We start from the raw sequence: 26,879 nt of genomic DNA on the forward strand, positions 1-26,879 counted from the left end.
ATATTTTTAAGGCACATCCTTTGCTTGTTGTTCTTTTGTCTGGTTTTCTCATATTGTAGAAGCAAATCCTTTGCTCATTGTGGTGTTGTCTGGTTTTCTCAGATTGTAAAAGTAGATCCTTTGCTCATTGTGTTTTTGTCTGTTTCTCAGATTGTAAAATCAAATCTTTTATTCGTGATTTTGTCGGGTTTTCTCATATTGTAAAAGCAAATCCTTTGATCATTGTGCTGTTGTCTGCTTTTCTTAGATTGTAAAAGTAGATCCTTTCCTCATTGTGCTTTTGATTGACTTATTCAAACTGTAAAATCAGATTCTTTACTCATTGTCCTTTTGTCTGGTTTTCCAATATAGTAAAAGCAAATCCTTTGCTCATTGTGCTTTTGTCTAATTTTCTCAGATTGTAAAAGTAGACCCTTTGCTCGTTGTGTTTTGTCTGGTTTTCTCAGATTGTAAAATAAGATTCTTTACTTTTTGTGCTTTTGTCTGGTTTTCTCCTATTGTAAAAGCAAATCCTTTGCTCATTGTGGTGTTGTCTGGTTTTCTCAGATTGTAAAAGAGATCCTCAGCTCATAGTGGTTTTGTATGTTTTTCTCATATTGTGAAAGCAGATCCTTTGTTCATTGTGTTTTATCTACTTTCTTTAGACTGTAAAACCGTTCTCCTACGTCACACATCAACCATATTGAAATTACGGTTGTATAATTTGTAATTTTCCCGTTTTCTAAATGTTTAACCTTATTACAATGTTTCCAATAGTTTTCTTGTTACATAACTTCTTTGTTGTTTGTTTTTTTCGTTCTATATATCTTATATTATTCTTATCCACATTTCGTTATTTGTTGCAGTATAGTGTCTTTCTTCAGAACAGACGCTATACCAGACGTGGTAATATACTTTAAGGTGGAACCCGAACCACTATAATGCGTTGATAGTCCAAAGCTCTCACCAGTGTTTTGACTCGTACTTCAAAGACGGCTTGCACAGACCAGTGGGGAAGGTTCCAATACCGCATTTCGAAACGATTTCTCGTCTCTTTCATTTCTTGATTTAAAAAATTACAAGTTGGGAAGTATATTGGTTGCCAAAAAAATTAAAAAAATATTTTTGTTAATGCAACTCAATTCGAAAGATTAAAATACCTAAATGAACATGCGGTATATGCAAGTGAAACGTAATTCAAGAGTGTTGTTAAAACTTTAAACCCCATGCACATTGAAGGTGCACCAGTGCGCCAAACTGAGTTTACAGGCTGGAGCACACAGTGTGCATATTTACACTAAGGATCTCAGACGTTCTTCAAACATCCATAATTTTGCTTCCTATGAAGACAGAGCAAAGAAAATTAGCTGCCTTGGTAATCTACACTAGGCTATGTGCTTTATATAAAATTTCAAGATCTTATCTCAAATCATATATTACATAGAGAATCATGAAATTCTCAACAAAAAATCAAATTTTGGCATTCAGTGGCTCATCAAAACTTAAGGACATTTCCTGTACACGTTGAAACTTAGAATTTAACACAAGTGTAATATTTGTAATACATAAAAAGGGGGAATCTAAAAACTGAAAATCTCCCTCCAACGAGGAAAATTATGTGGCAGGGCCAAAATTACGTCACGTCACACTGTTTCAAAACGTATAAGGTAATACCTGAAGACATGGAAAATTGAAATTTAGTAGAAATATCAGATCTTAGCAAAAAGTAAAATAAAAATTCCTAAAAATAGAAATTTCACCCTCCAAGGAGTAATATTAGGGAACAAGCGCTTATTGTTTACAGCTAAACTTTTATATATTTCCTATTTTCATCACTAGATGGCAGCACATAGAACAACAAGAAAACATTATCAGTAACAGATGGTTCCAGAGAACGTTGTGCTCAAAAACCTAACATTATTTTAAAAAATCCTACTAAAGTTATTTGTGCTCAAACTGCAAAATTATTAAGTTTCACATTTTGGTTAATCTTATCCTAATGCAGTGACTTCCCTTGTGTAAGGAACAATCTTACCTAATGTGCTGACGTAATGTATACAAAAATTAGTACAGTAAGTGTTTCCCTTAGTTTGTAGGGATAAAATTTTAATTTTGACCGATGTGACTTCCCCCAAAAGCCGCCGCTGCTAGTTTCGCTGCAATTTGTCCCCTTATCCTAATTATATCCTACAAAATTTAACTAGATAATTTAGTAAGTCATTGACACAGGCAACTTTGATTTCTCATAAATTCCCTCAAAACAGGGTTTACCGACCCATATTTATTGGGTACCAGCGTCAATTACCCGCTTCAATGGGTTAAATTAAAAACAGAAAACATAGTAATATGTTTCGTTAGTTAGTCGCTTTTTACTATTACTGTCGCGCTCTTTGATATAGGTCATTTTCGATCATTTTTTTTTATATATCTTCCCTTCCTCTTCCCCCAAGTTGCGGGGATGAATTTGGATTTAAGCGGCACTGAAAGTGTCACTGTTCGTCTCAGCCACCCCGAAAACTGTGTGTTCGATCGAGATCGAACACGGCACGTACTAGTTGAACACGGCACGTACTAGTTCCTAAGTGAAGTCGTGACCCGTCTACGTAGATCCCATAGTTTTGGAGCTATGGACCTTTAAAGTTCAATTTGTCATGTTTTCGGCAGCTTATAACTCCGAAAGGAAGAATTTGTGCACCCAGGAGGCTATTCTTTTTGTCTTATCTTGGTGTCAGGAATCACAACCCAAACGTTGTCGGTGTTGTTTTGAAACCCCCTATATATATATATATATATATATATATATATATATATATATATATGTGTGTGTGTGTGTGTGTGTGTGTATATACTGTATAATATATTATACGAAAGTATTACGTACAGATAGGCAGACAGATAGAGAGATAGGCCTATATACAGACTTCGATGGAAAGGGGGTGTAGTTCTTCATTGAGGTTCAAATTAAAACATAAATTATGACACTCATCTTACTTTACAGTTAAAAAAAACTACAACAACACAGACCTTGTCTTGGAATCTGCGCCTGTACATACAGTGTAGATATACATCGTAGAGTTCACATAAAAACGAATATGTAAAATCAACATAGTTTTTGTATTAGGAGAAAATGTGCTATACTAAAATAAACTTTTTTCATGTTTAAAATTAACAAAAATAATTGTATGATTTGTATTGGATGGTAACCCAAAACACATGCGATAATTGTAATACATATTGAGGCCTCTTATACTTGGAAAATTCGGTAGTAGTTGAATTTTGACGTTCAGTAATCTCTAGGAATATGCTCCCAAAGCATTTATTTAATTATATCCAGCAGGTAGTATGATTAAGTTTATATTAAGTAGTACCATACACTTTTTTACATGTTATAACTTACTACTAAACATACTAATATCACATTATATAATCACATGTTCTTACATCATACATGCCAACGTTAATTACAAATTTACTGGGCGGAAATTTTATGTATATATAAAAACGCCATCGTTTTATGGAACAAAACTTCGTTTAATTGTCCAGAGTTTCAGACGTATGTACTTTGAACCTCTGTTTGTGATGGTTGAGACCATTTTGTTAAAACTCGAGGTTTAAACAGAGCCCCAAATGTCGTTCTAAACTGCCTACTCATGCAACAGTATAAAATGAAATTAATAGCACCATTAAGAAGCGCCAATATGTCCATAATTTCACCTAAAACATGGTAACAATAGGTGAAAAATTTGTGACCATGGATGCCACTGAGTAACGCGAGAATGCCTTGAGGGAATTCCGTAACTAAAAACAAAAGAAGAACAGCAACTAACATCTTAGTCGTCCTCTCTGTTCGCTTCTCAGATTTACTCTTCGAGATTGATTTTCTTTCTTGTTCTTTGCCTGAAGAGCCCAATGTAATTTCTCCGTTAGTTTCCTGATTTCGTTTCAGCATTTGTTTATGCTGATTGGCCCGGTAGAGAGCTTTTATCAGCCAATAGCTGATAAGAGTTAAGATAAGGCATGGCAACAGTTTTACAATGACACTATACACCCAGAAATGAACTTTATGAAATAACTGGTCGTTTTTCTCAGCTAAATGACTAAATCCTATATTATACAGCACAACTATTCGTAAATTTTGCGAAACACATGTCGCTTTTATCGTAAACATCAAGTAGGACGGTATGCATATAATCAGTGGAAGAATATATGATACGATAATAGCTATGTAACAACGTTGTGAGCTGCAAAGCACATGACTTTCTTGTGGATATTTAATAGCAATATACCGCCAAATAGCTAATGCTAAAGTTAGGCAAATAGATATAGTGTGAAGAACCTGTGTAAAATGTGCGTGAAACAACACAAAAACAGCCAAACCGTAAGCAAAATAGTTGTCATCTTGCTTATCTCGAAGCAGATACATAATACAAGCAAAAGGTATATATTCAACCATCACTAGCATGTCAGCCACTGCCAATCCTGTAAGAATTTTATTTATCGGGGAGATCATATCTTTTCTTGTCAGAACTATGATATTCAATATATTGGCAATTGTTCCAAACACACAAACTATTAAACTCAAGTAACCATGGACTCCTTTGTAAGCAAGGCCTATATTCCGCAAATTATCGTTGCAGTAATTAGGAGCCGCTTTCTTGGAATGGTTCTTTCTCAAGTTCATAAGGCATTCAAGATCTTCACTCGATAATTCTGCCAAGAAACGCAACACCTCTTCAGAGAAAGGCGTTGTGAAGTTCGAGAGACTGGAAGTATTCATTGGAAGAGGATCTGCTGTACTATTCATTATAATTGAATTTTCTATTCCAAGACAAACATGTTTTGGGTAAAAGTTATATATGTATATAAGTAACTCCTTTAACTTTCCTAGAACTTTATGTTTAGTTTATACATTACGTCAAAATTACATCATTCTCGTGTTTGAAGTACTATAAGCTTTATCATTAGTTCAACCAGTTTTGAGCTTCTCAGAAATTTCAAATATCAAAAGCACGTAATTGGAACTACAAACTCAATAACATGGCAACATTTTTTTTTCAAAATTTAACTTAACAGTTAACATACATGCTGGAAAAACTAGTTATATGAAGTGATTCTGAAATATTTTGCAGTTTCTTACATTTAGTATTTTTTTTAAAGTTTGAATTAATAACTTATAGTATTTTCCTAGCACATGTTAGAAAATATTTTTAAAAGAAGTTCTAATGAGATAGTGTACTCTAAACAATGACACAAAAATTGTATTATTCATTGAAATTAATAGGATTTCTTGATTCTTTCTTTCTTGTCGTTCTGAGACGTTTCTCGGAAGGGCCTGCACATCAAATCTGCAAGTAAAACAACAAAAAAAGAGAGATTAGTTTAGAAGTTTACGTAATATAAATAAAATAATTTCAAAAATTAATAATAATACTGTATATAACTTGGATATACGTATAGTGATAAGTATCCCCAATGATTGTTTGTGTCCTCTGGTGTTATGAGATAAACTTTATAAACGATTTGTGGGTTTAAGAAATTTCGTATGAAAACTTCATTTTTTGACTTCAAGATACCTATTTCATATTATATCGTACAACATAATTTATGGGATTTTATTTTGAGATATTTTCTATTTCTAGACGGTAAATTATGTTACTATATTACACAAATACCATACCGGTATTGACGTTATATTGTACAAGCAAGTATGATAACATCTACTTACTTAATGGGAATAGAAATCGTCTCAGAGTAAAATCCCATAAATTCTGTTGAATACTGTGAAACTAGGTACCTAGTAAGGAAAGTTAGTTTTTCGTATATAGCCTAATATCTTTTCAAAAAAAAAAAAAAAAAAAAGAATAGTGAGATTTTGTGAGGCTACTGTGCACCAGTGAATACACCATTTCGTTCAGCAACTGAAATAGTTTAGTCAGTTTAAAAAAAACAGTGCTACCAGAATCCACTATAGCTGGTAAATAACAAGTTTTAGTGCATTTAGATGTCCGTATATTTCTACGTGTGGCATAATTCATAGTACCACATACATCCAGGCAATAATGAATTTCATATCGCAACCTGTCTAAAGTAACATTGTCAATTGCCTTGAATCTTGTTTTCAGTTTCACATTGCTTTGGCGTGGGAGACCCGGGTTCGATTCCCGGTGGGAGCTCATGTGGTTCGGATTCCATGTTAATCAGTAGGTCCACGTCTCATTTAGCCTCGCTGCTGAACGGGACGTTAAACCCAAAATCAACTCAACTCAACTCAGTTTCTCATTATCGATTTTAAAATATTTTTAATGAAAAACCCACAAGAAGAAATGCAATGGTGTGAGGGCCGGGATTACTTGTAGGTTAAGGAATGGGTCCTTGGCGTCCAAACTATTGATCTTAAAACGAACACCCAAAGAACTTGAAACAATAGAAGAAAGTGGGGTGTGTGCACCATCATACTGAAAGATATTTTATTACATGCAAAAGAAATTCCACATTTTTTTTTTGTCAGAGTATAATGAGTTCTGGTAGCACTACACTTGTTTTTCAACTAAGAAAACTATATGAGCTACCCAACAAAATACTGCATCATTTAACTCTCCAAGTGCCATCATTCCTGTCCAGCAGCTCACCGAAAATCCAGCATTCATTCTCGAAAACCTTTTCGTAATAAGCGAATTGAGATGTTTTAGTAGGGCGGACCAGCATCATGAAACATTCATGTATATACTTCACAATCATAATTACTCAATCAATCATAATCACAATCATAATTATCATAACAATCATAATCATAGTTGTTTCTAGAGTCAATCAAATCTTAAGATACTTACAGCAGAAGGAATTATGTGATTAGATGCAAAGATTTACCAAGTTTTTTGAAAAACAAAGAGCGTATGCCTGGGAATTTGTGGCGTCTTATACTCCCTAACACTAGTAATTTTGGAATTGTTGCGTGTATATACAGGGAGTCCATAAAGTCCTGCAGGAAAGTAAAACTCTATAACTTGGAAACTCTATAACTTGTACATAAATCAGAAAACGTTTGTGACACTAGAATTTAGCAAAATCAGTGACGTTTCCCTGGAGTTGTAGACAGTTACCAGAATAATGGAAACATCTAAGGCAGGAAATACGTCAGATGCCTGGGTTAGCAACGATCAGCAGGCGAACGCAGCGCTGGGATGTTATACTGCCGTCCTAAGCGAAAAGACCTTTACTCCATATTTTTCGAAAATCGAGATATTGCTATGGGAATATTCGTAGTACAATTCTGCATCTATCTAAGGGGAATTGACATGGTTAGACCAATAGGTAGGGGGTAATGACGTCATGAGTGTTTACTTTATGTTCAAAACTGTACTTGAAAGTAAGCAGAAAGACCTTAAGTGGCAATTCATAAGCAAAAATATTTAACTGTATTACCACACAAATTTTAGATCGTCAAAATATATTTAATAAAGTTTTACTGAAATACAACAATTTTGAAAGTACAGCCTAAGCCAAAACGCGTTTCGCTTATTTTCTCGAAAGTATGTGAAATTGAGTTAAGGCCTTTTCGCTTAGCACGGCATTATAGCTTAGTGGTGTATTAGAGCAAACTCTGTACTACGTAAGGAGCAGTAGATCGGCAGTGTGTAACGAAATGAGGAGATAGTGATAGTGTACGATATTAGACCTCGACTTGTGTGATTTCGAAAAAAAGTAAAATTGTAAGGCATTGCTTATTTGGTGCAAGCGTGATGAAAGTGGTAAGTGTATTGGTCGTCGGGAGAGACAAAATGCATGAAATAAACACGAGGGACAGTATATGCCCATTCAAGTTGGTTGCACTAGTCTACAGCTACTGAATTGAATTATATAATTTTAAATGTCTTATCAACTGTTTCACAATATTCCTAAATGCTTAACGTTTATTTCACATCAGTAATAAATAAACCGAGAGCTTACACATGAAGCTCATAGATACATAGCATTCACCTCCACATAAAAGGATACATTCCGGTTAAGACACGTTAAAAATAATAATGCACGCATATTATTTGAAAATATAATACGTCCCTTAACATAAAAATATCACTAAAGCGTAAGAAGGGAAGTTATTCAGCTAAAAGGGCTTATCGATACCAGGAATGGTTACCACAATTTCATTTCTTTAAACGGGGAATTTTGAACAGTTAACTCTATAATACACGTAGTTTGCACAAATTAGTTGATGTCTCCAAGATTCTTCAAGAAATCTACCATAGATATGTACGATAGTCAGTACAAACTCAAAGAATATTTTCTTAATACAAAAGCAACGAAATGTTGTTGGACTGCTATTAAAACATATATTCATATACAGTTGATTAATGTAGCACATATAACGACTACAGGCGTACTATAGAACTGAAGATATGGCTAATGTATTAGGCACAAAATTCCACATTAAGTCATACGTTCAATCATGGATTATTATATTCACTGGGGAACGGAGAGAGTAGTAGGTCAGAATAGGGTTGATTTGATAATTCCAACTCAAAGAGCTCGTTATCTTTCAAATGAACCCAAGCTAAACCCCCAATCACATGGGAATATTTAGTTTAACGCTGACAAAGTTTAAACAGTTTTTCGCTCAAAGCTCGAAAATAATTCGATTTTCGGAGAAACTGAACACTGAAAATTATCCACCATATAATGAGATACACCTGCGCACAAAATTATGCGTTTCTTGGAAGTAAACAGAGTCACTTTTTTTTTACAGTTTCCTAATGTGGATTCAGAACCGTAAGAATATATTTTATTTCCAACTTAATTCCTTTGGTGCAACCGGAAGTTGTAGTCTCCATCTACTATCACTTCCGGTTTTAATATTAATCTTCATACACCAAAAATGGTAAGAGAAAGTTATATATCTACTAATTACATACAGTTTCAGTATTGATTTTGTACAGAATGGATATCTACTATAGGCTCATGATGTGAAACAAAACTTACTTGTGTCTACTTCTTTCACGATTTCAACATCCAAAGTTTAACTTGAATTGGTTTTAGTTTTACAGAGTAATTCTAAAATCTCTATACATTTCTGTGAAATATTGACTAATTTTGTTTGTTCTTGTAGCTAATGTGATAAAATGCTAAGCAAAAGAGAACCAATTGATGTTGTCTCTACACGTCTGCGTGGAATGACGTATGCACAGATACTGAATGACTTCACCCGTAGATTTCGAAAATTCAACCTCACCAATTTGGCTATCAAGAAACGTGTCAATTAGTTCCAGCGTTGCAGAGCGGTTCATAATTCCAGAAACCTTGCAAAATGTAGAGAAAGTGATTTCACGTCGCCCAAACGCATCTACCAGAGGACTTAGCAAGAAAATTGTTATTTCCCACAGCACTGTGTGAACTCACTGCTACAAGCTGCACAGATGTATCTACAACGTCCTATTTGTGCACAAGCTTGAAGCTGAGGACTATATAACTCAACAAGCTATGGGTTATGACTTACTACAGGCAGTGTGACATGACAATTTAATGCAGTACATCTTGTTTAGTGATAAGGTAATATTTCATACCTATGGGCGTATGAATAGAAACAATTTCAGACTCGCTGTAGAAAAGAATGTAAATATAATCCTGAAACAGTCTCACTTATTTTATTTTTTGAATACGTTTATGCTTTAGTTAGATTTTCATACTTGGCTATATGCTAGGTAGTAGTTCTAAGCAATAATGTTCTATTTTTTGATGATTGAGCACAATGTACTATATTTCGTCTCTACTCTTACAATAACTACTGTGTTTGGCACTTACGTAGTTTTCTACAGCGAGTCTTCAATTGTAGAATCTGGGTAACGAAACAACCAAATATACTGCAGGAATGAGAAAGAATTTATATCGAAACTAAAGTGTGGTTGGGAATGACACATTCAAAGTATACAGTCTCATCTAGTGCAGAAAAGTGTTCACATAAACATGTATCTTGATATGTTTATAAACAAATTTTGAGGCCCAAGTTGATAGCTAATAGGATTAAGGATACTATTGTATTTTAACAGGATGATGCACCACCTGAATCAGTTTTTCCTTGGGAGATGGATTGCTCGTGGCTTACTCAGACTCACAGTTTCCGAGACATTTACCCTTAGAAGCTCTTTCTGTATGTGGGGTTGTCAAGTCAAAAGTGTACAAGGTGAAGATCTAAAGCATTCAGCACTTAACCAAAGGGAAATAAGTTGTGATTCCTGCCGTTACATCACCTATACTAAAGAATGTTTTACGATATGCAGTCGAATGTTGAGGGCGTGTCTAGACATGGAAGGTATGTATTGAAATGTATTCAAATTTGGACACATTTGGATACATACCTTGATATTGAAATTTCATCTGCTTACACCAGTAACCAATACTTTCTTGCCAGCAACTACTAAGCAAGTTTGGCATCTTTGGTACTTTCAATTGTTGTTGTAAAAATATTTTGATGTAATTGAAAAAGTATCTGTTTGAAGTAATGTGATATTGTATCAATTTCCACTCAGAATTATCAATAAATGTTAAATTCGTCTTAAAATTACACTACATAAAATGGAATACAATAAATAAATAAAAAATAAGCAGTTAATTCAAAGACGAGTATGCGAAGTGAAAGAAATAGTTGTTTTGTTTATCTTTCTTAATTGTTTGGAAATACAATATCGTGAACTTATGAATATTAATTATTAAATTTATTATGAACATCAAAACACACACACACACACACACACACACACATATATATATATATATATATATATATATATATATATATATATATATATATATATATATATATATATACGTATATAAAACACATATAAAACATGTATTTACTTTCACTCTTCGACAATGTGTTGTCTAAATGTAAATATTCTCTTGCAACGATATAATTACAAATTACAATTGCATATTGTTATTTGAATTGGTCAAATATTGTCTCCTATGGGTATACGAAAATATAAATACAAGTTTATTAAATGCAAAACACTGATGAGTTTGCTCCTAAAATTGCAATCAATTTCTGAAACGGAAAATAAATTTGATTATATTTTTATCTTTTCACGTAACATAGCGATGTTTTTGATTACACTGTTTCATACATTCCATGTAAACCACGTAAAACTAAATTTCTGATATATTTGTGTTGATTATCTGAGATATTTCTTGGTACAAAATTTACTATAAAACTGATCAGTAGCGTCATTTCAGGGTTTGCTTAAGGAGATATACAGTATATGGAAATACTTCCGATATACAAAGAGATACATGTCTTCTATTAGAGTATTATTTTACTATTGTTATATAAATACGGAGTGCCTCAAAAGTCTCCTGACATAGAGTAGCTCTGTTATTATCAGACCAATAACAAAATATAAGAGGGAAAATCGTCTCCAAATATGGTGTTTTCAATCTGAAGTGAAGGATTTTTTTTAAATCGCACTATCCATTTGGGCTGTACGAGGGGGGACCCAAAAGAAACCGGTTGAAAGAGCGCTGCTGTTCCTAGGCGTAGCAGAGCGTTCTCCTGCTAGGTGGGTCCAGTAGAGACCTTCCCAGATTAGTTGGCCAAGCGGTCTCTGCGTAGGAGATTAACGTTTGATTGTATTATTGTTTTTCTCAACAGTTCTCGTTTGCCGCCTGCGAAATCGCTATGGTAGATTCAAAGGAACAAGGAGTGTGTTTGCTTCCTACTTGGAAAATCGGAAACGAAAACTTACCAAATGCTTCAACAGGCTTTCAAGAAGGATACTATGAACAGAACACAATTTTTTGAGTGGTTTGGGTGCTTTAAGTGTGGTGAGATGAGTGTTGAAGATCATGCTCGTTCTCGGTGCTCTTCATCATTTCGAAACGACGAAAACATCGAACAAATCTGCTCCAAAATCAGCGAGGATCGTCATTTCATGATCGATGATATTTCAAAAGAGACAGGAGTGAGTTTGAGTTCGTGCCAGCGTGAGATTTTACAAATGAGACATATTGCCGCTAAGTTTGTTTCTCTCCTGCTCACACAGGATCAAATCATTCGTCTGATTTTGAGCCAGGACTTGAAAAATCAGATTGAGTGATTGAGACTTTTTGACCAACATGATGACATTTTCGAGAATTAAACAAATCTAAAAGGAAAATGTTTTGATGGTGTAGAGGCTATAAGAAGAACTTCGCAGAGCGCATTGGACGATATAAAAGTTCCAGAGGTGCTTTAAACAGTGGGAAAGAAGATGGGAGAAATGAATCGCATTTAATGGAGAGTACTTTGAAGGAGACTGAAAGAATTTTGTAAAAAAAATGTAACAAAATTTTTTTTAGAACGAAAGTCCGGTTTCTTTTGGGTCCTCCCTCGTACACTCTTTATGCGCCTAATGTTAATTAAAAATACAACATTGCCATTTACCTGCACCCACAAAATAAGAGAATTAAGTTACTGTCTTTTTCGCTAACGTGTCAATGGCCAGTCACCATTTCAAACAAGACCCCCATTCACCACACTTCGACAAAATTTATCCACCTCCCCAGTCCTTCCCTCCCTAGTCCCTCTATTAATAGTTGTATATATATCAGACTCAGGTGGGGACAATTGCTTTCCTTTACCCTACCAAAATGACGTCCTTGGGTTTCACAAGGTATCAACGTGACATTTTACAAGTCCGAAACATGTATCAAGACATTCAAGCTTGCAGTCAAAACTGGAAAATGTTTTTGGATTTCGAGTGTTGTGCCCATCACGACATAATATTTGGATTCCCAACAATCGTTCTGTGATTATCCATCAAAGATCGCAGAAATGTGCCACTAGAATCCCGCAGGAAGTCTTCTTCCAGGGATATAAGCGCATATTTGGATTTCCATGGGACGTCTTACTGCCAGAAATGATACCTGACAACACCTCTTGGATGTTAAAGAGACAGATCTCTGCTACTAAAATATTTACTTCTAAGAGCGCTGACATAATAATGCGAAAAATTATGTCATTTTACGTGCGTGGCCTTCTACTTTCGGTAAGTATGATTGTAATAAGAGATCAAGGAACCACTTTTCTCTTAGAACGTACACAATCTAAAATACCGCCAAATAACATTAAGACTCACACATTTTAACATATGTATAATAGTTCAGGCTCTAAAATCTTGTTTTACAAAGTCTAAAGAAGGTCTGAAAGTTAAATCAAAAAGTAATTTTGCTTACGGGTAAGAAGAATAGGTGAATTAATTGAACGTCGCACTAAAGTGGAAAAATGGATCATTTTCTAAACAAATTGTAAAGAAGTACACTTTATAAGAATGCTTGATGGCTAACTCCTCCTAGAACGTTAGCTGAATTTGATGTTTCTTGGCATGAGCACACTATGTTCTAACTTAAAAAAAATAGGTGTATGTCAAATTATCAGCAAAGGGGTGAGAAAGGGTAAAGATAGGGGCATGGAGGTGGTGACATGTAAAAGTAATCGAAAACTACCGACATTAATGTATAATCCGCGATTTAAGTGTGTGATAAGATGAATAGCGACACTCTATACGACATTTAAGTTCAAGTTCATCTCACATCGATATGGGGGGTGGAAAGTGGTGGAGTATGAATAGTTGACATTATGGGTTATTATCTTTAAACTTGGAGAGAGAGGTGGAATATTTTCCACTAACAAAAATCTCCGAGTGGAAAGAACAGATATTTCAACCAGTATATTTTATAACTAACTCTACGATCTGTGAAATGTTCAATGCAATATTCAAAAAGCTCTTCAGTGACTTCTATTCTTAGCCAACTGGGCCCACTTTCTACTTTGTACTCTTAGTTCTGCGAGATCCATCTTAATATTGTCCTCCTTTCTCCTCCCAGGTCTTGCTAATAGTCATTTTCCGATTTTATTTTCAGTAAAAACTTCGAAAACGTTTCTACCTTCTATCATTCTGACTACATGACCTTCCCACCTGAGCCTCCTGAACTTTGACTTTAACGTATCGTTTTATACTCACCGTTAAAAGTTCATAACATTTAACACACACTTAAGTCGTAATATTGTAATACATGCCTCATACACACATGAACTAATACATGAAACTCATCGTGAATATTTTAAAACACATAGACCATATGAGAGGACATCTTTCGTTGACAATAACAATTAGTTCTATACAATTTGTACTTCAATATAAGTTACTTGGACTAAACGTTCATGCCAATGGAGTCACATCATCAGGTATAACGAAATGAGATGCCTTTTTTTCACTTTCTTAAGTTCTTTGTATGAAGTTTTTCTTTCTTCCAACCAGACGTGGCTCGTGAAGGATGTTAAAAATTACTTTTGTCGTTTGCAAGTAAAGAAGTAAAAGTAACTAAATGCTCAAAATGTTATATAGAAGAATCAGAATATTAGAGTACTACTCTTCCCTTAATTTAAAGTAATAATACTTCATAATTTTTACGGACGATTCTTCCCTCACGGACCGCCCTTGCCTCCAACCGTCCTATCAGTTAGCATTAATTTTATTTTATGTACCTTTCGTAGTGTAAAGGATTAACTTTCCCAAGAGTCCAGGAGCAATCGGCAACTGTGAAACAGTTTATAATCCTTGTATCCTCGACGACTCAAACAACCCAGAACAAAAGGATCACATATCACCCGCCTAGTTCCCTTGGTGAAGTTAAGCCTTAAAGAGTCAAATTGATTTTCCTTCGTGGAAATGCAGGATAAAATGGACCGAAAGTTAGTTTCCTCATTGACAAAAGTAAATCTTTGTGAAGTGGTCCCAGCTTGTGCTTACAAATGTGTTTGTGTGTGATAACTTGTGAATCGGTATGAGAGGAATAGGGAGACCACTAAAAATCAATCACAGACAAAAACCAACATTTTCACTCTCGTGCTGTAACGTGCTTCTATCTTCACTTTTCCACATAGCGCAACGCTTTTAGTCGTTGAGTGGTTTCAATGTTTTGACACCGACAAAAGTGATTTTCTGTTTTGGTCGTGGCAGCAGTAATTACTGTACGCATCATTCGTCTGGTCGGGCCTCATGTGATGGAACAAATAAATGATTCATTCTAGGAAGCTTGAAGGTAGTTGAATTTCGTTTGAGAGAAAGTGTTAGCGTAAATCAAATATTTAAAAAAAAAAATAATCGTAAAGAAAAATCCATCACAAGCAATGATGTAACTAGAATATTTTGCTAGAGGTTCACCACAGTATTCGTAGGTTTGCTTAAGAAAATTTCTCTCGACTGACACAAAATTGTCCCTTTTCTAATCAAATTTCCACTAGTTCATTGTGTCCAATTCCTATAACAGAAGTTGTGATAAGATTAAATAAGCTATTTTAAAGGAAGTTCCAACCACATTTGTTTTATTTATATTTGCATTTTGTTATTGATTTCTATTTACTTTTTAAAACTTTTTTTTTTTAAAAAAGTACATCGAGTCAACAATGAGTGCAAATTAAGCTACTTTGAACACCCCCCCCCTCACACACACACAAAACTATTCCTATTGTTGAGTTGAGTTGATTTTGAGTTTAACGTCCCGTTCAGCAGCGAGGCTATATGAGACGTGGACCTACTGATTAACGTGGAATCCGAACCACATGAGCTGCCGCCGGGAATCGAACCCGGGTCTCCCACGCCAAGGGCGCGTACGCTAACCGCTTAGCCACGGAGCTCACTATTCCTATTGTATTAGTTCATTTCTGAAGCATTTATATTGATCAATTAATCAGCCTGAGAAGTTTCCTGCATTTTTATAAAATGAAAATCAAATCTTAGAGTTTTAAGTTCCATGGTTATGCTGGTGAGACTAAAGGAGACGGTGATGATGAGTAATGAATGAAATGGTGGAATGAAGAAAGTGGAAGGAAACGGGAGAACCCCGAGGAAACCCATGCACACGGTGTTTGTCCACCACAAAGTTCGCTTGGCGGGGGTTGGGATCGAGCCTGGGATCCCAAGCACCAGAGGTGAACGCTCTACCACTGAGCCATTGCGGCCCCTGAATTTTTATGTTTTATCCAAAAATCCTTTTTTTCCCTTTTTCCCAAAATTGACAAAATTCCCTAGATTAGGGAAATTTCCTCTCAAATTACGAAAACTGCTTCACCATAGCCCTCATTTCTAAGAATTCAAGGAACTTTATCCATAGTCCAAAGGTATACCTGAGGGCCAACAGTGTGCTAGGAGGGTCTAGCTCCATATGGTTAAGTCCTTTATCGGAAGGACTTGCACAGGACGTAACTTACAGGACTCATGAGATCTTGTTCAAAGTTGGCTTAGACGTAGAATTTAATTGGCTAAGTGTGCATAAAAAAAAGTTTCTGTGCAGAACTTTGGTGCCCGTGTTATAAATTATTAAAGTTTAGATTTTGACTTAATCGAATTTTCACAACTGCTATTCACTTATTTTCTATTTGAAACAAAACTTCAAGGGAAATTTAAAGATTAAGCTATAAAATCTTTAGTAAATTCAGTTCGTACACGCAATAAAAGTCTGATCAAAATAGAAAAATGAAATGAAATCTTTGAGTTTAACGTTCCACGATTATGTCCTTTAGGCTAAGGAAGATGATAATTAAGGCAAATGAATGATTATGGAAGAATTTGTGGAATGAGAAAGTAGGAGGAAACAGAAGTACTCCGAGAGGACCACGGATCCGATTGTCCACCAAAGCTTACTTGTCTGCGGGATTGAACCAGAGACCCCACGCACCATAGGTAAACGCTTTACCACTGAGCCATCGTGGCCCGTTGATAAAATGAATAAAGGTCGTTAAATCCTCAACTGGAAAACTTACTATCAATTTCCAAATATTTTAGTACAGTAGAGCGTCGATTATCCGAACGTCGGTCAACCGAACGACCGCTTAACCGAACTGTGTACTCGCTCGCACCTGTTACTCTCCCACCCTACCGTCCATCATCCCCTTCACTCCCAAACCAAGTTTCCCACAGTAGTCGCCGCACTGAGCCACCGCTGGCGGAACATTGCTTCTAATGAGGCCTTCATAAGGCGCTGCTGACCGGCCAGTCGCTGTGTTTCAACAATCAGCACACTTCTGTCGGTTTGGCACTGGTTGTAGAAGTAGCGGTAGTATCAAAGCTGTTCACTTAAAGAGATGCCTGTTTTTATCAATAAATTTACTGTACAGTACTTCTTTTTGGCAAATAAACATGTACAGCTCGATTATCCGAACAAACCAGTTTTCCGAACACCCATGTCCCCCAATTACTTCGGATAATCGACGCTCTACTGTATAGCGTAATGTGGATTATGGTATGAAGAATTGTGTAGACAATATTGGAGTGATACGTTACTCTCAAACTGGGTTTCAAGGACCTAACTTTGTTCCCCCTCCTTAAGCTGTATAGGTGCGAAATTCACTAACCACGAATGTTTCCCAAGTGTAAAATACAAATGAAAATGAGAATAAAATCTTTGAGTTTTACGTCCCAGGCTTATGCAGGATAGCTAAAGGAGACGGTGACGATGAGTGATGAATGAAATGGTGAAATGAAGAAAGTGGGGGGAAACGGCAGAACCCCGAGAAAACCCACGAGCACGGTTTGTCCACCACGAAGTCCACACGGCGTGAGCTCGGATCGAACCATTGACCCCAAGCACCGGAGGTGAACGCTGGGTTTTTGCAATCTACAAAAAGATCTATATAGTTTCTCCGATGGTGTAGCATAATCCAATGTTGTAGCTGCTAATGGACATAAATAACGAAGTTATAACACAGTAAAGGTTTGAGAAAAATTATCCGAAACAATGTTAAAATTTTGAAACAAATTCAAATAACTTGAAATGTGTTTAAGCAATCTATTGGCAATTTTAATAATATAATACATAGAGCAGACGCTATCCAATTGTACTATCATGAATGTTATAAGTAATGCAGTTTTGCGAACTCAGCATGCACTACCACTTTTCAGTCACATTATATAAGGTACATAAGGTGATTTCATCGTAGTGAACAAAACTATGTGTTTAATATGTGGCAGTATTGCAACATTTAATAGTTATTTGTGGAGATTGGTTCTTACAGCTTTAATCCATAATTGCAAAATACTCGAGAAAAAAATGATGATTTGTGACGAAAGTAGTTCCGAAGACGACTATTCTAACCTCAAGTATAAAAATATGTGCACTAACTCAACAGTACTGTGATGGAAATATTAATAGCAACTCTTTGGAATTTTAAGCATTTATAAGGATTTCAAAGAAGTTTCTACCTAAATATGCACAAACAGGCAATTATATATACATCAAATTAAAGGAAAGTTTATATAGAATTCAAATCTACCCACAGAAGTTACGTATCTTTACAACAATTGATGATATTCAACAAAATGTGTGGGAAAGGAAACACAAACCCGTCATGCTAAATGTTCATTTAGTGTATGACTCGGTGTTGCTTTCAGTGAGGTCCGCGCTCAAAAAGGTAATCCTCGTTCCAAGTGTGCATTATGGTTTCTGCTTCGTTACTTGTTCTGTAGGTGTCCTGGGTTATGCAATTTTGTTGTTCTAGTAGTGTTACTTTACTGACAAATTTGAAAGTGATAGTTTTACCCATAAATATTGATTTACCGTTTATAAAATATTGATATGGAACATCGACATTGGTAAAACGTGTGACATTACATTACAGAAAGCCACTAGAATTAAAATATTAAGTGAGTGTAGCAAAACTAACGCTGAAATAGCCCGGATTATACAACTACATAAAAGTACAGTGGATAGGCAGCTGGCCAAGATTTGGGAAGCAGGGTGCATAAAAAGTGGAAGAATTGGCATATGTGGCCGAAAAATGAAAAGTTTCTACTTTGTATTCCAATCTCTGCGAGATCCATCGTAATATTGTCCTCCCATCTGCGCCTAGGTCTTCCTAATGGTCGTTTTCCGATTGGTCTTCCAGTCAAGACTTTGAAAGCGTTTCTACTTTCTTCCATTCTAGCTACATGACCCGCCCATCTAAGCCTCCTAGACTTGATGACCCTAACAATGTTGGGTAAACCGTATAAATTATGTAGTTCCTCGTTATGAAGTTTCCGCCATTCCCCATTCCCGTTCCTCTTGGGTCCGAATATTCGCCTCAGGATCTTGTTCTCAAATACTGTCAGTCTATGTTCTTCCCTCAGAGTAATGACCATGTTTCGCAGCCATACAAAACAACAGGCATGATTATCGTTTTGTATATTTTAAGCTTCAAATTCCTCGACAGAATTCGCCACGACAAGAGATTTTGAACCGAATAGTAACACGAATTCCCTGCTTTTAGTCGACATTTAATTTCTTCGTGGATATGATTTTCCTCTATTAATATTGATCCTTGATATTTGAAACTATCCACTTTATCAAAATTATTATTTAATATTTTAACGCATCTATAATTTGCTGTATTACGGTCCCGACGCACTTCCATGTATTTAGTTTTATCTGCATTTACTTCTAAACCCATGTCCCTGCAAGCGTTTAATAAGATCTCTGCATTTCTTTCTATTGTTCTCCTATCATCCCCTATTAAATTTACATCATCAGCATATGCCATAACCTGGTGAATACCGTTCAACTCTAAATCCTGGTTGCTATCTTTGATTTTCCTTATAGCGTATTCCAGAACAAAGTTAAATAATAATGGCGACAACGCATCTCCTTATTTCAGGCCATTTTCGACGTGAAAGCTCGTGGACAAAAATTTTCCTACCCGGACTTTACTTTGGGATTCATTTAAACATATCTTAATTAATCTAATTAACTTTCTCGGTATTCCAAGTTCTGTAAGAACGTTGTATAATGTTTCTCTCCTAACCGAGTCGTACGCCTTTCTAAATAGTTGGTGCACCGGGGTATTGTATTCCCACTTTTATTCGAGTATTTGGCGAATGGTAAATATTTGGTCAATAGTTGATCGATTTCGTCTAAATCCGCACTGATAATCTCCAATAATTTCATCTGCGTAGGGGGTCAGTCTTGCTAATAGAATATTTGAAAGGATTTTATAGGATGTTGGCAGAAGAGAAATGCCTCGATAATTAGTACAGTCAGTTTTGTCACCTCTCTTGTGAATTGGAACAATGATTGATTCTTTCCACTCTCGTGGCAATTTTTCCTTGTTCCAGATAAGGAGAATGAGTTTGTGTATCTTGTTCCACAATGTTTCGCCTCCAGCTAAAATTAACTCAGCCGGAATTTGATCTACACCCGGAGATTTGTGTTTTTTAATATCTATATAGCAGTTTCTACTTCTATTCGGTTGGGTTCTGGAATATACTGTTCTGCGGTGTGTATCTCCTTTTCTCCACGCACACTAGTTTTTGGTTGCGTGTTAAGCAAATCGTCAAAGAAATCTTTCCATCTATTTAAGATGCTATCCGTGTCTGTGAGAACTGTACCGTCAGATTTCTTTAATATATAAGCACGAGGTTGATAGCCTTTCTTAAATTCGTTGATTTCCTTATACATGTCCCGGATGTTTTTATTTTTACTATTATCTTCAAGTTCCTTAATTTTAGCTTTCAGAAAATTGCGTTTCTTTGTTCTAAAAGTTTTGGAAGTTTCCCGCCTGATATCTGCGAAATTTTGGGTAGTTATTTCATTCGGATTTTGTAGCCAGCGTAATTTTGCCTGTTTTCTCTTCTTTGCTAGTTTTATGCATTCCTGGTCGAACCATGGTTTGTTCCTACGTATTTCCACGTGTCCCAACTTTTCTTATGCTGAAAGTTTAATGCTATCTCTAATTTCAATACAGGTATCCTCAACACTAGTGCTCTCCGAATTTTCTAAAGCCGAGAATCTATTCGAAACTTCAATCTGGTATTTCTCTCTTACCTGGCTCTCTTCTAATTTTTTATAATTGAATCTCTCCGTTTTCGGACAATGAATATTACCTTTATTCAACGATAACCTCTCTCGTATTATCGCTGCTACCATTTAGTGATCAGTGTCACAATCAGCCCCTCTAAACTACCGGACATCAATTATGCTAGATTGCCTTCTTCTATCTACTAAAACGTGATCAATTTGATTATGTGTTTTCCCTTCTGGTGATGTCCAAGTGTATTTATGAATGTCGCGATGTGGGAATTTTGTACTCTTCACGATTAGGTTTTTGGATGTTGCAAAGTTCACGAGTCTAACACCGTTGTCATTACTTTCCTTATGCAGACTTTCGTTTCCTATAATCGGTTTGAAAATATCCTCTCGTCCTACCTTCGCATTGAAATCCCCTAATAGAATTTTCATATGGTATCGCGGGAGTTGGTCAAATATCCGTTCCACTTCTTCGTAAAAACTGTCTTTTATATCGTCATCCTTATCTTCAGTTGGGGCATGTACATTTAAATCAATAATATCACACCACCGTCCCTTAAGAGTAATAATAGAAAGTCTGTCAGTAACAAATTCAACCCGTTTAATTGCTGGTAATATACGTTTATGAACGAAAAACCCTGTTCCTAACTGGTGATTTTTATTTCCTTCTTTTACAGAACGTAAAATTTCCGGAATTCACAGATCCATTTCCATCCCACCTAACTTCCTGAACTCCTACTACGTCCATTCTGTATTTCTCTAACTCACTCGTTACGGATTTTGAAGCGCCTGCCCTATAAAGACTCCTAATATTCCATGTTCCAAATCTCATGTCCATTTTCTTTTGCTGAGGTCGTGCCAAGTTATCAGTCCTTGTCCGAGGCTTTTGTGAATATTTCTGAACAAGTGCTTTTTTTTACAGGATGAGGTTGTTAGCCCTACCCAAACCCCCAAGCTGGAGGACCACTCCTAGTCGGCTGTCCGCGACTGCTTATTCAATATATTCGCAGCTAACCTCTATATCTAGAGGCCTTCTCCTCGATCCGCAACCTAAGGACGCGCCATGCCGTGGTGACAGGAACCCACGTTACACGGATATATATATATATATATATATATATATATATATATATATATATATATATATATATATATATATATATATATATATATATATATATATATATGGTTTTGTAAGGAATATTCCGAACGGAATACTTTTCAAATATAATAGATTTTCCATATAAAAATATTTCAAGCATAAAAATCGACTTAAGAGAATGACGTAAAAATTACTAATATGAACATTAATTTCTACTACTAGACATGATCTTGTTGTGAGCGTACTGATTTTACACGCGACATATTAAGGTTCGAATTATATCCACTGTGAAACTCATGTGTAGATGGTGTTAAATAAGTAAATAGCAGGAAATGAATGGGCAGAGAAACCCCCAAAAAGCATAAGAGAGTGCTGGAGAGATTTGAACACTTTAAATAAAACAAAGCTAAAATATATCTACTGTCAAGAAAAAAAAACAATGAATAGAGCAAATGTTGTTAATGAATATAATGAGCTGAACTTCCTTGCTATATCTATTTCCACTTAATTTAGCTCTTGTAGATTTGATTTTAACATCCTCTGTCCCGTAAGGAGCCAGCATTCATTTACAGACATGAAGGCTAATGGTCGCACAAGTCTACTTCCCGACTTTCAGCTGGCATCATACGATAAACATCTGGGAACTTCCATTCTTTAATCATCTTGAAAAGGTAATGTACAGGGCTATAATACGAAGTCCTTATAAAACAAATGCTCTTAATTTTTTTATTGCTGTGAAATACATTTTAAATTGTGCGATGGTCTGTAAAATTTTGATTGGCAACACTGGTGGCAATAAAGGTCATGAAAATTGCGACGTACAAGAGAAAGCACAGTCTGTATTGGTACGGAGAACTGAAATCAGGTGTGTTGGTGCAGCGAAACTTCAGACGTGTGCACAAAAACATACCTCTTGATCTCAGGAGAATAGAGTTAGCACAGCAAGTGTCTGCCTACCGGGACTATTTGTGATATGCAAAGGAGTGTCGGCCGCCAATGAGCACAAACAAGGTGCGAAATGTTGCCGACAGCCTGGAGAAGAGTCCAAGAAAATCAATTCCGCGGCGGTCGCTGAGGTTGGGAATCCCTAAGTGAACAACGCACCAAAACACGAGACTGGAGTTCTATAAACTGTTGGTGAAACGACTGGATTATGACAGGGAACTTTTGCAGTTACTCATGTTCTCAGATGGGGCAACTTTGTATGTTTGAGGGAGGGTAAACAGGCACAACTGTCTTGTTTGGGAAACTGAAAACCCTTATGAATATAAAGGCACCAAAGACAGGGCCCGAAAGTGAATTTGTTGTGTGCCGTATCAAAGGACCACCACATAGACCCATTTTTCTTCGACGAAAATACTGTGACAGCGGAAACGTATCTTCAAATGCTTACAAATTTCCTGATGCCCGGATTGGTTAGGTTGGGAATCAATGATCGCATCCACTACCACCAAGACGGAGCTCCCCCACATTTTGTAGAAGTTGTCAGGGATTACCTTGACCATGACCTGCCAATCTAGTTGACAGGTGGATTGGGCCTAGGGTGGGTCGTTTTGCCACTTTTTTTTCGGAACGAAATGTAATACCTGCCAAAAGTGGCCCACCCACATGGACATTACAGGTATAGATTTTTTTTCAAATCAGATAATATCTTCTGTGAGAACTATTGCCTCAAAGTTTCAAAATTTCACTGAAAATTACAAAAAATACCAAAATTGTTCATTATTTTTAGTTATGTTAAAGTAAACATATTTTTGGATTTATATATGCCAGATGCTATGAAAACTGACATTCAAATCTCAAAATGCCAGTTATATGTCCCTGAGGTGGAATAGGGGTGCCTCCTCTGGGGCCCGCAAAGGGGGCAAATTCAGTACAATTAAGCGTTTCTACAGCTATTTTCGTCCTTGCCTTTTCCTTCTACTGGTGGTTCATAGTGGTAGCAGAGCATTGTTATTTTTCACCATGACATTCCCACCCCTCCACCTCACAATACTGCAACACCCTTCTGTCCCGATCTGCGTAACTCAGCGTCACTATCAGGAACGAGCCGGATACGCTTCAAATTGGGCGCCATTTCTCAAGCGCTATATTTGGTTACTGTTGCCTTCAGCTTATATGAATTGGCCGTTACAGATAATAGTTTGCTAAACACTATTTTCACAGAAAATCCTGTATTTCTTTTTTAAAACAGTCAATCCTATTTATTATATCACAAAAATAACTTCAGTGACAATGAAGCAGACCGTGAAGAGAAAGCAGAGGAAAGCTCTTCTGAGGAAGAGACCAAACTCAGAGACAGAACATCTAAACCGAAGCTAGATTTGGCTGAAACTGCTATGATTGCTCAGAGATACAATGTAAGCGAAAAGGCTGTGGCAAATATTATATCAACTGTGCTTCAGACAGCTTTAAAGGCTGGAATTATAACTTCTCAACAATCTAGCAACATAACTCTGCTTTTATTGTGGACAGGAGCGAAGTAAGGTATGAGAAACTTAAAGTTGCTCTGAATTTAAAAGAAAGTTCTAGAAATGATGATCCCATTAAAAGCCTATACTTTGATGGTCAAAGGGAAGACACTAAAACAAACGCAAGCATCGTTAGAGAAGAGCACTTATCACTTGTGGCTGAACCTAACTCTCAATACGTTGGTGACGTGACACCATCCTCTGGCTCTGGCCATGACGAGACCACGGCTATTTTCGAGTACATCATGAACCAAATCGAAGGTGGCTTTGATGAAGTTGAGGTTCTTGGATGTGATGGAACAAACACTAACACTGGTTGGAAGGGAGGTATTCGTAAAAAATTAAAGGAACTAACAGGCTATTTGTCTCTTGTATTTTAATGAACTGCCTTTCCGAGTTCTCTTCACGAATATTGGCGCTAATTCAAGCCCCTATTCTTACACAGGTCCCATAGGTTCAAAACTATCTGATTGTGAAAAGCTTCCAATGGTGTCATTCAAACCAATAAAATGTGACTTACCTCATCATATAGTCAGAAGAGCTCAGAAAACTCAGTAAAGACCTGAGATACTTATCTCAAGTCTTCCATTGCTAATGGTCCTTGTCACGTCTTTGAGAACATTCACAGTTCTAGATACTTACCAAATAAATACCAGGCTGTAATCCGTTCATCCCTTCAGACGAATGCATTTCTCGCACTCCCAGAGAATGTTCTTTTCGCCATGATGACTGATGGTCTACTTGCTGTCCGACCAGATGCATTACATAAGATTCTTAGTGCTCGAAAACACGAAGCAGAGAATCTTCATAACACTATTAGATATAACATCATTCCCAGATTGAATTTTGAGGCAAAAGATTTCACTGAAATGATCTTTTGGGAAAACACTGATGTTTCAATAACTGTACCACCAGTTCTAAGGACGATATCAAACAAATAGCTCATGGACAAACTTTCACTTTCTGACAACACTGTGCCAGAATAGTCTTCCACCGTCTATCCATGCCACACGATGGCAGTAAAATTAGTCACTGAAGCAGCCTCTCGAGTATGTGGCAGTGATGATAGGGACGGGATGATCAGGTCAACCTTACTTTCTAGGCAAGCTGTATCTAAATTGCAATCAAAGTCCCAATTTGTGACAATTTTTCCTGACAGTGACGAATTGGATTAGTTTATCCGGCCCTACATATGGTTGGTTGGTTGGGTAGGGCTGGCGCAGGAGCCCTAGGTGCAGCCACCTCCACGGGGTAGACTCTGGGACCCTTAAACAGGCTATATGACCAGGTGAGCAAGGACCTGCACAACCACTTAAATGTACTGAATTTGCCCCTTTTCTGGCCCCAGAGGAGGCATCCCTATCCCCCCCAAGGGCATATAACTGGCATTTTTATACTTGAATGTCAGTTTTCTAAGTAACTGACATGTATTTAACAAAAAAATGTTTACTTTAACACAACTAAAATTCCTGAACAATTTTGGTATTTTTTGTAATTTTCAGTGAAATTTCGAAACTTTGAGGCAATAGTTCTCACAGAAGATATTATCTGATTTGGAAAAAAATCTATACCTGTAATGTCCATGTGGGTGGGCCACTTTTGGCAGGTATTACATTTCGTTCCGAAAAAAAAGTGGTAAAACGCTGCACCCTATTGGGCACCAAGGCCCCACTCCGAGGTCCCCTGATTTACACTCTGATTTTTGGTTATGGGGTCACGTTAAGACACAGGGGGTATGCGAAGAAACCAAAGAACATGCAGGACCTGAAACCTAAGATTATGAAAGTGATCCATGACATTTTCGACAACGCCAGACGGAATAACATTCACGGATTTTGCCGAAGGCTGCAGGGATGTATGGATGTCAACGGAACCCAGTTGGAGGTGTGGCGATGATGGCGGCGATGTATCAATGGATGATGATACAAAATGTAAGTCTCAATAAGGATCTTAACATCAGACTGTAATAGATATATCATGAGTTTACTATAAACTTTCAAAAGTATATAAGTAACGAGCTTCAATTGTTTTTGTCACTCAAAAACCCAGAGTGGCTAAGGCTTCCCATCTCCAGATTAGATACGCCATTCAGACAGAAGTCATTTTACTCACAGCATTAATGTAAACGAATATTCATTTATTCAATGGGAAGATGAGAAAAAATTCAGGATTACCTCTATACACTTCCAAACAATGGTGATAATATTGCATTATGAATATTAAACTCATTTTCATCACTATAAGTGGGCGATGTACAGATAACATACATATTTACACTTTTCACTTTGATTATACTTCATATATATATTTCAATGGTTTATCTTTCACAATTAGCTTAATTGATCACTGCTTCATTTCTTTAAAATTGAGCTACATTCACTACTCATTTTTTTATAATTAAACGCAATAATTTTTATTTTCTTACTCTGGTGCAGTTCACTGTTATGTCGTCTATGACAACCTACTTCATTAAGCAATAACGTCTGCTATAATAACATTATTGATCTTGGACTGAAGAT

General features: G+C 36.3%; 1 protein-coding gene across 1 annotated transcript in view; it reads right to left on the reverse strand.

Moving 5' to 3' along the window:
* Positions 1 to 2,917: 2,917 nt before the first annotated feature.
* Positions 2,918 to 26,879, reverse strand: part of LOC145684472 (G-protein coupled receptor dmsr-1-like) — a 108,740-nt gene continuing 84,778 nt past the window's right edge. The window contains exon 2 of the mRNA XM_081756906.1: positions 2,918 to 5,324. Within this exon, the coding sequence (XP_081613032.1) occupies positions 3,527 to 4,783 (1,257 nt within the window). The 5' untranslated portion in view covers positions 4,784 to 5,324 and the 3' untranslated portion in view covers positions 2,918 to 3,526. The remainder of the gene's footprint in view (positions 5,325 to 26,879) is intronic.

Source organism: Thermobia domestica, chromosome 1 (genome assembly GCF_964235325.1).
Source record: "Thermobia domestica chromosome 1, izTheDome1.hap1.1, whole genome shotgun sequence".
Lineage (NCBI taxonomy): Eukaryota > Metazoa > Arthropoda > Insecta > Zygentoma > Lepismatidae > Thermobia > Thermobia domestica.